This window comes from Salvia splendens, unplaced genomic scaffold, assembly GCF_004379255.2.
Source record: "Salvia splendens isolate huo1 unplaced genomic scaffold, SspV2 ctg1036, whole genome shotgun sequence".
NCBI classification, from domain to species: domain Eukaryota; kingdom Viridiplantae; phylum Streptophyta; class Magnoliopsida; order Lamiales; family Lamiaceae; genus Salvia; species Salvia splendens.
This window is the reverse complement of record NW_024598577.1, coordinates 1-17,640: the sequence shown is the minus strand read 5'-3', so window position 1 is coordinate 17,640 and position 17,640 is coordinate 1. Positions and strand designations below refer to the sequence as shown.

The window sequence follows — 17,640 nt, the reverse complement described above, 5'->3', positions numbered from 1 at the left end:
TATATGTAAGTCTACAAATTACTAGATATTGTTTGGGATAGTATTAATATGTTATGAAAATTTGGTAACATTTTCTCAAAAATATCAAATATTTGATCATAAAATGATATTTACACCTTCTGAACTAAGAAAATGCCAAAACACTTTAGATGTAAATCGATAATATAAATATATACATTGCATATAGTAGTAGGTATATATAGTATATGATTTAGATTCAAAAGGGCATTAATTTTCTACGTCACGAAAAGGGATTTGACGTGTGTGGGAGAGTGTTTTCCTTTACTTGACACGTCCATATATTTCATTAATACACTATTACAAATATTGACCTACTCAAATCACAACCTCTAATAGTATATTTCATCTTTTTGACTACTTATTTTATACTAGTATATTTAAAGTTTAATGAAAAATTGAATGTATTTACAAGGTTTTCTTGTCCCCCCTTCTGCCTTCCCCTACTACTTAAGCCCAGCCAGGATTGAGCTTGAGCTATACTCAACCATCTCTCTCTCTCTCTCTCTCTCACACACACACACACACAAACACAAAACCTCATGGGAGAAATATTGAAGGAAGATCAAATAGTGGAGTTCCAAGAGGCCTTTAGCCTATTTGACAAAGATGGAGATGGTAATTAATAAACTACTTTTACTCTTGATCATTCATTTTTTGGACATGTTTTAGGAGATTTTGATGATATATTTATTGATGTAACATAACTGCAGGTTGCATTACCATTGAAGAATTGGCGACTGTACTAAGGTCTTTGGATCAAAACCCTACTGAGGAAGAACTCCAAGACATGATCAACGAAATCGATTCCAATGGAAATGGCACCATTGAGTTTTCCGAGTTCTTGAACCTCATGGAAAAAAAATGAAGGTAACTAAATTATTACAAAATTATTTTGTTCGTAAAGAAAAGAATTGTTTTGTTGTTATTTGATTAATTATTTATGTAGATTTATTTCTGATAATTTCGATGATTTTTGGCAGGAAACTGATGCAGAGGAAGAGCTGAAGGAGGCTTTCAAAGTGTTCGACAAGGATCAAAACGGCTACATCTCAGCTGAAGAGGTATCAATTAATCTATTACTTATGTTAAAAGAATTAAATCTATCTAAAGAAACCCATTTTACATAATTTTTTTTGGTAGGTGATGTATTTATTGTTTTCTTATTGTTCATATCCATATTTTTTTATATTTATGTGTGTGTGTTTTAGATGTTAACTACGATTGCTCATCATCCGTAGTGACATTGTACTTGATAAGTACCATAATTTAATTGCCATATTTTTTATTTTCGTCGTATTCATTTATTACATGATTTCCTCGTCCAATTTGGATTTTTGTCGCCTAGCAAAATTACAAAGTGGTAAAAAAAAGACGGTATAAAATTGAATTCACTCTCAGTGCTCATTTTGCCTATAATCATTAGTTATATTGTTTTCATTTTGTCTCGTTTCTCTTTTATTATACCAATATTTTAGCATTAAATTAATTGGTATCGTCTACTATCAAGATTATAGGTAAACCCAGTTTTTTTTAGTGTTTCTGCACACATCCATCTCCAATACAATGAACTTTACCAAGTTTAAACTAAGCAGTGCACTTGGACTTTTTGAACTTCACTTTCACCTTTTAAATAACATTCCTTACACTATTAAATAAATTATTAAAACTAATTAAATTCGATTTGTGCAGCTTCGACGCGTGATGATCAACTTAGGGAGAAAATTAACAGATGAAGAGGTGGAGCAGATGATAGGGAGGCTGATTTGGATGGTGATGGACAAGTTAATTACGATGAATTTGTTAAGATGATGATGGCTCTTGGATAATTGAAGACGAAGACTGGTTCAGATTATTTGTTAATCCTATGTTTGATTAGTTTAATTTGCTTCAATTGTCTGATTAAGGTTAAGCAGTTAAGCTTTTGTGTGTAGAGAGAAAACAAATAAAGAAAATATGTCAGTTACAAGTAAGTAGGATTGGTTGATTAAGTTATTCCTTAAGGATGAGTGTATGGCTTTCTCTAAATAGAGTAATTAGTTTGTGATTGTATTCTTTAAATTGTAGTTCATTAAAAAATTACTACTACATGATTTTATTGTTAAGCATTGAAAACGAGACATTAAATATATATACTTCCTCTGTTTAAAAAAATAATTTTAGCATTTTAAGCCTCCACAAAAATTAGATTAATTCTGTATAAGCAAATTTTAAACAACTAACAATAAGGATCTCATAATACTTCCACCAACTTTTTTTCTTTTCTTCTCTTATTTTATTAATTACGTATTAGAACGCGTGTCATCTATAAATTGGTACATTTTTTTATGGACGAAGAGAATATGCATTTACGTATAACTCGACATACGGGAAAAGCCTTGAGCTATGATATTTTTACTCTGTCACTCGCATTTTCCATAACTCAAGTGTAATTGTATTGTTGGGTTACAAACCCCATCCCTCATCGAGTGTTGGAGGGAAGTTGGAAGGTGTATATAATCTATGTCAAACCCTAATTAGTTATAGACTTTTTGGGGGTGACCCAAAACAAATTCGAGCTGGCTTGAGCTAAAGCGGATAATATCAAACTAATGTTGCGGTCGACAATATTACATCAAAAACATTATAATGAATTCAAATAAGATTAATAAAATATTATATGGTGCTCTGGTTTTACAATAAGCTTCAAGTCAATATGAAGATTTGTTGGTATGCTTGACCTTTGACTGGAATTGTTATGGTTCGAGCTTATTTTCCTAGTCTCAAAAAAATAAGATGTGCGAGTGGCAAAATAACACATAATAGCTGGAGAAGAGCTTCTAAATTTTAATGATAAAATTGTTACAATAGAAAAATATACTCCTATGTAACCACATTACGACCACTCGACGAGTGGTAAATCAATTGATTATATTGTGCGGTTCAACTTTAGCTAATTTTACCATTTTGTCCTAATAGTAAAATAGTAATGGAGTAGAAATTAATGTAAAATTTTATTTCAAATTTTTAATAAACGAGGCAAGAGAGAAATAAAAAGAAATTTTTTTAAAAAAATGAAGGGATTATTAAATTATTTCAATATATCCACTAATCATTACTCCCTTTGTCCACGAGACCAAGTTAATCGTACACAAGTTTTAAGAAATGTAATAGAAAGTGAATAAAAAAAGTTGGTGGAAGGTAGGTCATACTTTTAAATAAGTTTTAAAAAAACTTTCGATATTTAGATTCTCTAATTTTGAAAAATGACCCGAAACGATCAAATATGTCTGTTTTTTTTAGGACGGATAAAATATCTAATATTTCGCAGTTTGAAGCCCAATTTTCTGTTTCACTGTTATTTAATAACCCAAGAACCTTATATCGGCCCAAAGTATTTTTGGCCCACAAAATTGTACTAATATATAAACAATCAAAATTATCATTACATCCGATGAATATTAACTCCCTATTTCCCGCTTAACTTGGCCCATTTCATTTTCAGGTTATCCACTTGACTAAATGTTTTTTTTTTCAATCACTTTATATTATGTTAATTACATATATAGGTCACACATCTTTACACAATATCCAGGCGCCCATGTCCCCATGGCCAACAGTATCCGAGACGCTAGAGCCGCCTCCCGCCTCTCTGCGACCGCGTCTGGATCGCACACGGGGATGGCTACCACTACCCTGGTCTCGGTGTTGAACAGGAATCTGGAGGTGCAGATGATGAAGCAACTTCAGGAGAACGCCAGAGCGTACGAGACCGCAACCGACCCGGTCACCAAGGGAGTGTACTTCGAGCTCATGCAGAGGCTCAGGGAGCAGCTCGGTTTGAGGGGGCGGCGACGCGGGCAGCGGGGGCGGTGGTGAAGAAGAAGAAGCCGATGATTCTGATAATACCACAAAGTAGACGGTGGCGGTGTTATTTTTATGTTTTTTAATAAAATTTTTGTTGTATAATTTTCCCGTATCTATAATACAACGAAGATTTGGTTTTAAATTTTTTTTATTAAATTATGTTTTTTTCAAATTAATATAGTCCGATAATTTTTATTCTAATTGAATTAAAATATATCAACAATTGAAAAAATAATGTGATTTGTGGTTGTGGCGTGTCCACTATTAGGCTGGACAAGTTTTTTTGTGGCTGTGGACAAATTTTTGTAGCTAGAAACAAGAATTTGTGGCTTGGCCCCTGAGCTTGGCCAAATTATTGTGAACACTCTTAAGAGCATCCACAACCGTGTTCTTGCCAGCGACACGGTTGTGGGCCCGGACGGTACTATTCATGCCTGCTCTCTGGCAAGAGCACAACACCCACAACTGTGCTCTTCCGCAAGGACGAGCACAATTAATTTAATATTCAATTAAACATAAACATTTCCATAATACTAAATTCATTAAAAATCACAATAAATATTACAAAATACAAATAAAATAAAAAAGACATAATTAAAATCCTAAAAATTAAAAATTACATAATTAAAATACTAAAAATTAAAAATTACATAATTATTGGCTAATATTACCCGAGGAAGACTACTCATCCGGCGGCAACAACCCCAATTGTATTTGGAGACCTTTTATCATGGTCTCATGTGTTTCAAGTTGCGTGGGAGTCATAGATGACCTATCGGCCATATTGAGTTGGCTTAAGAGCATCCACAGCGAGTTGTTCGGGGGTGGAGGTGGCACATAGGGAGCGGGAGCGGCTTCGGGAGTGGCTTCGGGAGTCGAGCCGCGACGACGGTTGGCCGCCGCCTTCTTCCTTCCTTGGGGGCGGCGTTGGGAACCGCTCGGTCCGGCGTCGGGGCTACCCAAGTTAGCTCCGGCGAGTTGGCTAGCCACTTCTTCCGAGCCGGAGTCGGATAGGGCTACCGACCTTGATCGTTTGGAGGAGCCGCTAGAGGAGGATGTTATGCCTCCCTTATACTTCGGGTGCGTCCGCGTCTCCTGCCAAACGTTAAGATATTTGAACGACTTACCGTTCATGGATTGGTAGGTGCTCAGCGCGGCGGTGATGATGTCGACCTCGTTTCGGCCGCTCCCGGCATTCCGGGACTCCTGGATGAAATAGCCGTTGAACTTGCCAATTTCTTCGTTGGCTCGGCCGATGCAGTTGCGCACCATACTCTCGTTGCGCTCGATCGTTCCGGGCGGCCGGTTTGCATTGTACCGGCTAGAGACGCGCCACCAAAAGTGATCGCCGGATTGGTTCGTTCCAACCACCGCATCTTCGGAGATTTCCAAGTACGCCTTGAACAATCTTTCCATCTCCGCCGGTGAGTACGGTGTGCGGACACCGGCGCGAGATGGAGGAATCGGCATTTGGGAAGGGGCGCGATGCCTAGGCTCCGGTGTCCACCCGTAGCGCCCTTCGGAGGCACCTTGGTCGTCGATTAGGTATGGACGGTAGCCACCCGGAACGGCCGAATCTTGGGTTTGAGGAGGGGCCGAATATTCCGTTTCCGGACTAGGAAACGGTTGTGAACTGAACCATTCGGGGTTCCAACCGTGGGAGCCCGAAGGGTTATCGTCTTGGCCGGACATAGTGATGTTTTAGGGTATGAGAGAATGAAGATGAAAATGGATATGAGAGAATGGAGATGAGAATGGATATTGGAGAATGATGATGAGAGTTGTGTAGTTTGATGTGAATTTTTGGGGTGAAATTGGGGGTATTTATAGATGAAAGTGTGTATTTTTGGGGTAAAAAATGAAAAAAAAATTAAAAGGTGTAAAAAACGGTTATAAACGGATATATTTTTTTGGGGAAGTGAAATTTTTTTTTTTATTTTTTATCGTTTTTTTAATATAAAACCGATTTTTAAAAAAAAAAATAAATTTTTTTTAAACACAACGGTCGAGCCGTTGACGAATGGGAGGCGCGCATGTGTGCGTCCGCTGGCACGGACGTGCTCGATACATTGAGCAGCGCCGTGCCAGCGGCGCGAGCGCAGCGGCGGCGGATGGCGTCCGTGCCAGCGGCGCGGACGGCGGTGGCGACGGACGCCACCGCTGCGCATGCTCTAAAACTCATGCCCATAATAAGAGTGACAATTATTATGGGACGGAGAGAGTATCTCTTACTTTATTCTTTTCTTTTAATATATAAAATAAAACTATATAAAATCTCAACTCATATAAGCAAATGGTCAAATCTTATTTAAGATAGAGGGAATATAGACTAAGTAATTTCTTATATGATAAATGAATTATTTATCAAAAATAATTTATAATTAACCTAAATTAGTTTCGAACTCATCTTATCATTCATAATACACTCTTCTTTTATTTAACTGGAAAGGATAGAAATTAGTAACCACGCCACGTACATACCCCATAGATTAGTTTTATTGCCTGCCATATGAAGTTCAACGAATAATAAGCTAAAACATTTAAACAAAAACCAACTAAATTCATTTGAAAATTCCATCTTGATTCTTTAACTATTTATGTTTCAAGTTTCAACATTTAAGGAATTCCCTGGAACTATTAAAGCTGGTGCAAAGCTACTTTCGATCAAAGACTAATTAACGTTAACATTCTTAGTCATTAAAATATTGCAAAGCTACACTTACGTCTTAGGGAGAGACGCATCTCCCTCATGCGTCTCTTAACCCATATATATGAAACCATTTTTGGTTGTTTCTCTTTTATAGAAACATCCTTGAATGTTTTATGTTTCACTTTCGATGTGTGACAAAATCATTCTTGGTTCTTTCCATTTTATAGAGACATCCATGAATGTTTTATGTTTAACTTTCGATGTGGGACAAAATCATTCTTGGTTATTTCTCTTTTATATAGATTTTTTGTCAGTCTTTTTAGCTTTTCTCTCTTATTGTTAGGGATGTGATTCCCACAATCACTTGTATATACATACATACATACTATATCAATAGGTAAACTAATAGATAGATTCTCATGTTTAATTAAGTTATTAAATTTTCCATTTGTGATGTTTGCGTGTGCATGATTGAAGCTTTGCTTCAACGCCAAGTTCTTTTGCGATATCTAAATGGCAACATCATCAAAGCTATGTGCATACCGAAAATAACGAGTACAAGCATTTTAATGAATAAAAAAAAATTATATTTATTGATAAAAGTCAATATAAACCTAAAAGCATAACAAAAAATAAAATCAGGAGATATAATTAGTTTAAAAACGCCTATAAATACAAACTAAAAAATACAATATATTTTCAATATAAATTTATAATGGAGTGGATGAGAAGGTATTAACAAACCGAAGAAAATGAATGCAATAACACGGCAGAATCTCTGCAGTTTTTCGAAAGAGGCATCTTGATGAATATTTAATTAATAGCTTTGAAATTACATCCATCATATATTTAATAATTATTCAGTTCCCTTTTTCCCATTTTCTTTCTCTTTCCCTTTTTTCCTAATCTATTTTTGGGTAGTATATAGAAAATATCTACACATATCAAAGTAGATTCCTTCACCACAAGAAAGGAATAAATAAATCTAAAGTTCTCGTTGTTAAGACAACACCTCAACATTTGAACTTTCCGAATTCTAATTTGAAATTTACACACAATTTTCATATATTCGAGCTGTGTCTTCTTTTAATATACTTAGCTTTTTCATTTAGTATTTGTCCCGGATTTAGTCTCTATTTCAACTCTAAGTTTGCAAGGGTTCCACGAAATAGATGCATCATTTCACAAATGAGTGAAATAGATGTAGGTAGCTACTGCTCCAATCGAAATTACATGAAGTTGTATCATATAATCAACATAGATGTATCAAAGATAAACGTAAATAAATAGACGAAATCACATCGTACAATGCAACACCAATTAATCCACATTTACTCATGTTTAAATTGAATATTTTTTTTGAAATTTATTGTTAAAGAAATATTTGAAGTTTCAAATAATATCATTTCAATGTAACAATTTGAAATTTATAATTAAAGTAAATATTCGAAGTTTCAAATATTTGAAAAAATAGGTACATCTAGAAAAACACACTGAACACACACACTGGCCATTGCGCACACCACATACAAATTGTGACACCACAAAACGAACACAATATTACACACACTACACACAACACATACAACCCAAAATATATTAATATAATTTAATATAGAGATATATAAAAAAAATATAGTAAAATTTCAAAAAATTAATATCAAATTTAGGTTAATCTTTTTATAAATGTAGTTTTATCAAACAACTAATTTGAAATTAAATTCTCATGTCGATCATAAAACTAGCGAATAGCGTCGGCCAAATGAGAACATTGCTAGCCAAATCAACTTATTAATTGATTCACATTTACAGCTGAAATTGAAACATAATCCCCACTTGTTCTCATACAGCACATCCAAAAAATAGACCTTAATTCTTCCTTCAAAAAGATATTACTAATTGATAGCAATATAATCAAAACAGGTAAATTAAACTTAATAGCCAAGTAATTGCAAGTAACGTAAAATAACAAAATATACTCCTTAATTACATATAAATATTCGAGTGTGAACTCCACAGGTCATTGACCAAGTTAATACAACGCGTTGACTACGCGTCGCTGTCATGATTTTATCCAAAAACATGCACACACCTCCATTGTTTTGGTTACCTTATATATACATTACATATCTACACCTCCCAACTCATTCACAAACCTTAAACAATTTCCAATTCCCATTGCAAAAAAAGACAAAATACTAATATGTCAGCAATCATAACAGAGCTCCTGCTTCATCAGCATGATCCCATGCATTTTCATGCCTCCATAAATCCAAACAAAAAAAAATGGCACAAAGCCTTCGCCACCATCTACTGCTCCAGAGCCTTCCTCTCCACCACCGCCATCGCTGTCGTCGTCGACCACCACCTCCCCCACCTCGTCAAGGACAAAAACCTCCGCCAACTCTCCCTCCTCAAAGGCCCCCACGGCGTCGCCGCCGCCCTCAAAACAAACCCCCTCCACGGCATCACCGGTGACGACCATGACCTCGCCGCCCGAAAAACAGCCTTCGGCACCAACACCTACCCCTTTCCCCCATCAAAATCCTTCCTCCACTTTGTAATAGAAGCCTTTAAAGATCCCACCATCCTCATCTTACTCGCCTGCGCCGCTCTCTCCCTCGGCTTCGGAATTAAAGAACACGGCATAAAGGATGGCTGGTACGACGGCGGAAGCATCTTCGTCGCGGTGTTCCTCGTCATCTCCGTCTCCTCCGTCAGCAACTTCAGACAGAGCAGACAGTTTGATAAGCTCTCAAAAATAAGCAGTAATGTTTTAATTGAAGTAGTTAGAAGCGGAAGGAGGCAAGAGGTGTCAATATACGACGTTGTTGTGGGCGACGTCGTGTGCTTAAACATCGGAGATCAAGTCCCTGCAGACGGCCTTTTCATAGAAGGCCACTCTCTGCAGGTGGATGAGTCTAGTATGACCGGTGAGAGCGACACTGTGGATGTCGAGATTTGCGTCAATCCTTTTCTATTTTCCGGTACGAAGGTGGCGGACGGGTACGGGAAAATGGTGGTGACGGGTGTAGGGATGGACACTCTGTGGGGGGAGATGATGAGCAGGATTAGTAAGGATGATGCGGATGAGGAAACGCCGCTGCAGAGGCGGCTCAACAAGCTCACTTCCTCGATTGGGAAGCTCGGTTTGGCTGTAGCGTTTCTTGTTCTTGTCGTGTTGATGGTTCGTTATTTTACGGGGAATACAGAGGATGAGAATGGGGTGAGGGAGTTTAATGGAAAAAGGACTAAAGCGGATGATGTGATTAATTCGGTTGTTGGGATTGTTGCTGCTGCGGTGACGATTGTTGTGGTTGCTATACCGGAAGGTTTGCCTCTTGCTGTCACTCTCACTCTCGCGTATTCGATGAAGAGGATGATGGCTGATCAATCCATGGTGAGGAAGCTCTCGGCTTGCGAAACCATGGGCTCTGCTACTACTATCTGCACGGATAAGACGGGTACGCTAACTATGAATAAGATGATGGTGACGAAGTTTTGGATGGGGAAGGACTCCTTTGAAGATGGAGTGAACATTGGGAGGAGTGTTGTTGAGCTGCTTCGTGAGGGCGTTGGGCTTAACACGACGGGTGGTGTGTATATGTCTGATGAAGGGGTGGAATTCTCTGGTAGCCCGACTGAGAAGGCGATCCTGTCATGGGCGGTGGCGGAGATGGGGATGGATATGGAGGAGGTGAAGAGGGGATGTGAGATTCTTCATGTGGAGGCATTCAATTCTGAGAAGAAGAGGAGTGGTGTTTTGGTGAAGGGAGATCATGAATTCCATGTGCATTGGAAAGGAGCAGCTGAGATGATTCTTGCAATGTGCTCACACTACTATGATTTGGAAGGTGAGAAAAAGGATTTGGATGATGAAGAGAGATTGCAATTCAATCATATTATTCAAGGAATGGCTGCTTCTAGCCTAAGATGCATTGCATTTGCACATAAACAGAGTGATGAGGTGAATCTTGAAACAGAGAAGAAAATTCAAGAAGATGGTATGGTTCTACTAGGTTTAGTAGGGATAAAAGATCCATGCCGGCCCGGTGTGAAGAAGGCTGTTGAAGATTGCCAGTATGCCGGTGTTGATGTGAAGATGATCACCGGTGACAACGTGTTCACGGCCAAGGCCATAGCTACAGAGTGTGGTATACTCCTCCCGGGTCAAGACCAAGACGGATGTGTAGTTGAAGGAGCTGAGTTTCGTTCGTACACGGATGAGGAGCGGATGGAGAGGGTCGAGGGCATCCGCGTGATGGCAAGATCCTCCCCATTGGACAAGCTCCTCATGGTGCAGTGCTTGAAGAGGCTCGGCCATGTGGTGGCAGTCACGGGAGACGGGACGAACGATGCACCGGCCTTAAAAGAGGCCGACATAGGCCTGTCGATGGGGATCCAAGGCACAGAGGTGGCGAAAGAAAGCTCTGATATAGTGATCATGGATGACAACTTCGCATCAGTGGTGACAGTTTTAAAATGGGGGAGGTGTGTGTACAACAACATACAGAAGTTCATTCAGTTCCAGTTGACGGTGAATGTAGCAGCGTTGACGGTGAACTTTGTGGCGGCCATCTCGGCCGGTGAGGTGCCTCTGACGGCGGTGCAGCTGCTGTGGGTGAATATGATCATGGACACTCTCGGGGCGTTGGCGCTGGCCACAGAGAGACCGGCAAGGGAGTTGATGGAGAAGCGGCCCGTGGGGAGGCACGAGGCGCTGATCAGTAATGTGATGTGGAGGAATCTAATGGCACAGGCTGTGTATCAGATTGGGGTGTTGCTGGTGCTGCAGTTTGGAGGGGAGGGTCTGTTTGGGGTGAGTGAGAAGGTGAAGAATACTTTGATATTCAATGCGTTTGTGATGTGTCAGGTGTTTAATGAGTTCAACGCGAGGAAGGTTGAGAAGAGGAATGTGTTTGAAGGGTTGCATAAGAGCAAGTTGTTTGTGGGGATTGTAGGAGTGACGGTGGTTCTTCAAGTGGTGATGGTGGAGTTGTTGAATAAGTTTGCTGATACAGAGAGGCTGAATTTGGGAGAGTGGGGGATTTGTGTTGGGATTGGGGCACTTTCTTGGCCTCTTGCTTGGGTTGTGAAGCTTATACCAGTTCCTCAAAGGCCATTTTTCAGTTATCTTACTTTCAACAAGTGGAGAGGTGCATGAAGAAGAAGAAGAAGAAGAAGACTAGGGGAGATTTTTCAATTTATTTATTTGTTTTTTAATACTACTATGAATATGATTGGATTCTTTTCTTCATGTTTTTTCATATAGTATAGTTTGGATTTTGGAATATAGTATTACAGTGATTTCTTGATTCAATATAATACCAAGAGTTTATGCCTTGATTTTTGGAATATAGTAGTAAAAAGTCAAGTTTGTGTCTTGCATTCACTATAGTCCCTAGTCAAGTTTCCTGACACCAACGCCTATACTATATATATCCCAAGTCCAAACCACACACATTGTACACACTTTCTACACACATTCAGCATTTCTCTATTTTTCTCTCCTCCTATTACATTCGTAAATCACCATGGAAGTGGGATTTAAGATTGAAGCTCTAACAGCCACACAAAACCCTGAATCTTGCGAAATTTAGGGATAAAAGAGGATGAAATCGAAGCCTATTATGAAGCATAGAAAAAGGGTTGATTGATCCTCTATAACATTTCTCTCTTGATTTTAATCTTATTTTGTTAATTGGTAATGAAATTGTGATAGTATACTTTGAAATTTGTAAGTCCCTAGATAAGTCTCTGTTTCTCTTGCTTTATCTTTTGCTAATATGGTGACATTAAATCTTTTATAAGAACTCAACATAACAATCCTACTACATTATGTTTCTCTTAGCAGATTTTACTCCTTACTAGGTACCATCAGTTTTTTTTCTCGATTTCGGACTTTCGAATGAATACCCATCTAATATTGAATACCCATCGAATATTGAATACTCATTTCCGCCATCGTTAATTTCATATTCAAATTTAAAAATCAATTTTTTATTCAAATCACAACATTTGAATCTTGAAACTTTAAAATTTTCATACTTAGAACACATAATCAAATTACATTGCTTCGAACACGTCAATTTTTTTCCCCAAGTTCACGCACTGCAATTCTTCGCCAAATTTTTTTCCCAAACTCATGCACTGCAATCTACTTGTGAAAACCTAATTCTTCAAACTCACCATAATGGCTACAAATGAAACTAACAACTAAAACCCATCAAATAACACCAAAATAAAATCTTTCACTTTACTTCCACCTTCACAACGATTCTGAGATACTTCATAATTAACTTCTTCCTCTCCTCCAACCCCACCTTCATGCCGACTATGCCCAACCAAGTCAAAATCCACACACTTCGGATAACACCACCGAAAATAATTGCAGCCTCCAACCTTGCCATTTCTCTCGCAAACGAAGTACAACATTCCATTTTATACCTTTCTTGCGTCGACAACGATTTTGAGAATCGCTCTTTGCCGGCACGTACATTTTTCGTACTCAAATCAGAGCCACCTACAACCATTCCCTCCTCCATCATCCGAGTTTTTAACGGACAACGAAGACATGAAGACAAAAAACTAAACTCAGCGTTGCAGAGAGAAGCAAGAAGAAGAAGAAGGGAAGAGAGATTTTGCGGAGGGAAGCAGAGAAAGAAGAAGGGATGAGAGATAGGTGAGAGAAGTGTGCTTACTGCATATTTAAAAGAGAGGCAAGAGAGAGAAATATAAAGTGACATCTACCTATGACACAACCTGCACAAATCAAATAATGAGTTGCCACACTCAAAAGTAAAATTATTAAAATGACCAAAACACTCAAACCCTCAAAAGGGTATTTTCGTACAAAAAAAAGGCAAAAAGACTGAATTTGAAATAAACCCTTAGTCCAGGGTTGTCTGACGATATTTTTAAAATCCAAGGACTATGGACGAGATGAACTCATAGTCTAAAGACCATTTTTGTAGTTCACTCTTTCAAAAATTACTCCTCCATAAAGGATTTTAAAAAATGAGCCGCTATTTTGTTAGAAATTGTTAATGTATGGAGTAATTTATTTATCTTAATGAAGAGAACTAGAAGATGTGCTATAATATTGATTCTATTATTTATTTTATTTATTTATGTTTGTTTCTACTTTAGAGTGGCATTTCGATTTATTTAATTTCAACTTTACTATTAGTATTTGTCATCGATATATATTATAGTATATGATAGTAGTGGTTATGATTGTGATTTTTTTATGATACTCCTCCTTCTGTGCTAAAGCGAGACATTTCATTTTCGCACCACTCTCTTCTACATTATTGTCTCTTTTACTTAATTTTATCTCCACTTTAAGTGTTTATCATCATTTTCTCAAAACATGTACAAAAATGAAACGTCTCGTTTAGGCTGGGACGGAGGGAGTATATTTTTTTCCTTCCATGAAAAATAATTATATTTTTCTTTGTTGTTGAGTCCATCAAAGCTATTTACTAGCAATATTTTAATCACTTTTTAAAATTACTCTCTTACTTTTCAATTTCCTGTTAAACTCATATCATCATTAACAAAGTTATTTTCATGTATGAAATGAGTAGTGATTCTTTCAAGCACTTGCATGAAGCCCCTACAAAAAAATCTGCGTCTGTGAGGATAGTATGGACAAAACACACAATTCCACTTAAATAATAATAAATTCAGCAAAAATGACTTCCACTTCCATTTTTTTTACTAAACAACAAAGTCAAATTAAATAAATATGCCCCAAACAAGGTCAAATCTGATCAAGTTTTAAAACTCACCTTTGCATACACAACAATCTGAACACGCCCAAATCAACACAAACGGACCCCCAAAATAACATAATCGAACCAATCATTTCAGAATCCCTAATCTAATTAAATAGCACCTCAAAACTTTACATAATTCACAAATTCTAATTTAAAATAGCACCTGAAAATCGACAAATTTCAAAATCCCTAATTCAACATTCAAACCAACAAAATTGGACCAAGTTATTAATTCAGGGTTCAACATAAACAACTTTAAACAATGAGGGACCAATAACAACACAACACAATAACACAGGCAAAAAACATAAAAAGATGAAATCAAAGAGCCCACCTCGACAATTCCCTCAATCACCAAAGTAGCCAACCGAAATTGTCATTGCTCCGTACTTTTTCGAATAATCTAAGAATTTGTTACGGACTCAATTCTCACATCGGTTGTGAGAACAACTGATGTGTGGGGTATATAGACTAAATAAGCTCTCTCTCCTAATAGGCTAGTCTTTTGAGATGAGTTCTCCTGTTTGATCTGTATCAGAATCCAAGGCGCGATATTTTACTTAGGGTTTGAGAAGAGATTGGGGAAATAGCCTACAACAATGAGCTGTAAATAAGGTTGAGAATCGTCAATTGCTCTGGAAATGATGTTTCAGAAGATAAGTCAATTTAGTGTGAAAAATCTGCAAGAGAGGGATGTGATGGGATACATATGATATCATATCAGTTTGCATATAAATCAAACCATGGGAATTTATTATACAAAGAGGAATGACTGTTTAGTACTAGCACACTATATTACATCTGTGGCAGTGGCACATTATATATTACATCACACATTAGAGATTATTGAGGAAGATAGTTTAGAAACATAACATATTATACATAGTGATGATCAACATCAAGCAGCAAGTGGTTGAGGCACCCGGCCGTTGCTGGCCGGAGCCAGACTCTCATAGTATTCCACCAACACTTTCCACCCACCGGGGCACATGAATCCCTCCGGAGGGCTCTCCCGATTCTTAGCCAGGCTCCGCATCTGCCAACGAATAACAACGAGGTTACAATCATAAAATCAACACTCACTCTGATCACTACCACCAAACATTACCTTAGTCCCGGATATGAACACAAAGTCTTGAGCCCTTGATGGATCAAAGAAGGCCATCTTACTCTGTGTCTTGTCATAGGCAGCCACCTTCACCCAAACAATCTATACTATTTAAAAAAACGTTGATGTTTCACTTCAACAAATTTATAATCATTCATTCATTCACCTTGAAAGGAAGTATGTTGAGGCGCTCCAGCCCCGGGGCCATGCTCACCACCTTCTTCCCGTGATCAGCATCGTAGAGGTCTCGTTTCTCGATAGGGTGAACCATCCCGGCAGGGTCACGCCCGACTATGTAGAAGTTAGCACCCGCATTGATCCGAGCCTTGGCATGCCACTGCACCTCAGTAGGCCCCGCGTAGTGCATCGGAGACGGGAATATCGAGACCACCGTAGTCTCCGGATCCAGCACTCCATCTTCAAGAACCTAACACAACACAATAGATTAACATTTCAGCTCAAATTCTTCCACTTAAAAATCAATTTCTTGATTTTGGTGACCTTTTCATGTTGCTTCATGCGCCAAGTGAGTGGAACATCATCCTCTTTAGTGTAGCCACCCAAAGGATGGAGCAAGAGAACAGGATTCTTGTATCCCATGTCAAGCAGGCGACGACGTGTGTCGGTCATGAGCAGGGCGTGGCCGTTGTGCACCGGGTTCCTCAGCTGGAAGGCAAACACCGCGTCTGCATCGCGCCTCTCAAACTCGTGGCGGAGCTGGGCAGGGGAGAGACGGAACCGGTCCAGCCCGTCGTTGTACTTGATCGGCTTTACGACCTCTAGGTCACCGCCGATCAGCCAGTTTCCGGCGCCACTTATAGCCTTCTCAGCATAGGGAAGGCCACCTGCTGTGGTGCCCCAAGTCCTTGCTATTCTCTCTTCTTTATTGTGCTTGTATATCTCAATGCTACACTTGCAAAAACAGCATAATACTATAGTATAATTGTAACATCTCAAAAACTAAAGCTTGCAAGAATTCAATGTGAAAACAGAGAAATCAAATAAACAGAATCACCATTCTCAAATTATCTTTGAACAGAGGAAATCAATAGTAACAACTACAAGTCAGCATTCACTGATTATTAGTATGTAAACAGTGGATTACTTTGTATAGTGATTGCCACGTAAATCTCCATTAAACTTCATTGTTAATTCAAAAACTGGATAAAATTATGTGACATATATTCTAACTATAGTTACTATAGAGACTTATCGATCTAGTAGGGCCATGAAGATTCAAATCTGCTATGAGGAAAAGACAACAATAAATAAATCCCAATGATGGATTGAACTTCTCTCAGATAATCCACTAATTTTGTCTTGGCATATTCAGATTAAGACATGAGAAGAGAAAACATCACATGTGTATAAACATCTACAACTCGATCACTATGATGGAGATAACTGTAGAAAAAGTAGTCTTCCATCATAACCGAAAGCAAACTAAGCAATATTTATACTCGAAATACCTTACAACTTTGGGATTTACAAAAACTTCCATTTATTTTCTGTCCAAAAAAAGTACACCTTCCTTAAAACAAAACATCCATTGTTTTCAAATATGATGCCTACATCTTTTTATCCTTATAGATGTCTCATTTCTAAATTAAGTTCATTTGAAAACATTCAATTCAAATAATAAGAGTAATAAAGACTAATAGCAAAAAAATACATTGCCAATTCAGGTCTTTACCACCAACTTAGAATATGTTGAAAAAATATACTACGAACTTTTAGCATGTAGTCAATTTCTCACAAAATCAAATTTCGATGGCATGTTGGAATATCCAAAGTGATGTTGTCAGAGTCTAATATAACATGTCTAACTAGACCAAAACGACATCGTTTATCAAAAAAATAAATAAATATTTCAAATTACATATCAAAAGTCCATCTAATTAATAATCAAAACGAGTCGTTTGATGTATTGACCTTTTATTTTAACACTAATTTTGTCATATCATGCCATCTCTACATTTTTTATAGCTACGTAGAATTCAATTTTTCCATACTATTTGATCGTTGAAAATTGACTGCACCCTTGCACCACATTCGAAATTGGTGGTATAGACTATAGACCTGAATTAGTCTATAGTTGGTGTATTTTTCGGCTATCTAATCCTAATAATAATAAAGACTATTTTTGTGCTACTCTTTTGAAAAAACATCCCAACTATAGTATCTGAAAATTTATACACCATTTACTAGATTTATTAACATACTTAGATATAGATACT

The 17,640-nt window shown here is 37.7% G+C and overlaps 2 protein-coding genes and 1 pseudogene across 2 annotated transcripts; 2 read left to right on the top strand and 1 right to left on the bottom strand.

Moving 5' to 3' along the window:
* Window positions 1-470: 470 nt before the first annotated feature.
* On the top strand, window positions 471-1,847 carry LOC121788412 (annotated as a pseudogene).
* A 6,839-nt stretch (window positions 1,848-8,686) lies between these two features.
* LOC121788413 (putative calcium-transporting ATPase 13, plasma membrane-type) lies at window positions 8,687-11,860 on the top strand. Its single transcript, XM_042187086.1, has one exon. It carries the CDS (start codon window positions 8,718-8,720, stop codon window positions 11,676-11,678), a length of 2,961 nt encoding a protein of 986 aa, XP_042043020.1. The 5' UTR covers window positions 8,687-8,717; the 3' UTR covers window positions 11,679-11,860.
* A 3,127-nt stretch (window positions 11,861-14,987) lies between these two features.
* On the bottom strand, window positions 14,988-16,363 carry LOC121788414 (ATP sulfurylase 1, chloroplastic-like; the record flags this gene model as incomplete). Its single annotated transcript, XM_042187087.1, has 4 exons — window positions 14,988-15,331; window positions 15,404-15,490; window positions 15,570-15,830; window positions 15,905-16,363. Coding segments are annotated over 4 exons (945 nt in total), but the record flags the coding sequence as incomplete, so codon positions are not given.
* Between the last annotated feature and the right edge of the window lie 1,277 nt (window positions 16,364-17,640).

Bases quoted from the DNA above. Each gene is read 5' to 3' on its own strand.
- LOC121788413 (XM_042187086.1), top strand. From the start codon at position 8,718: ATGTCAGCAATCATAACAGAGCTCCTGCTTCATCAGCATGATCCCATG.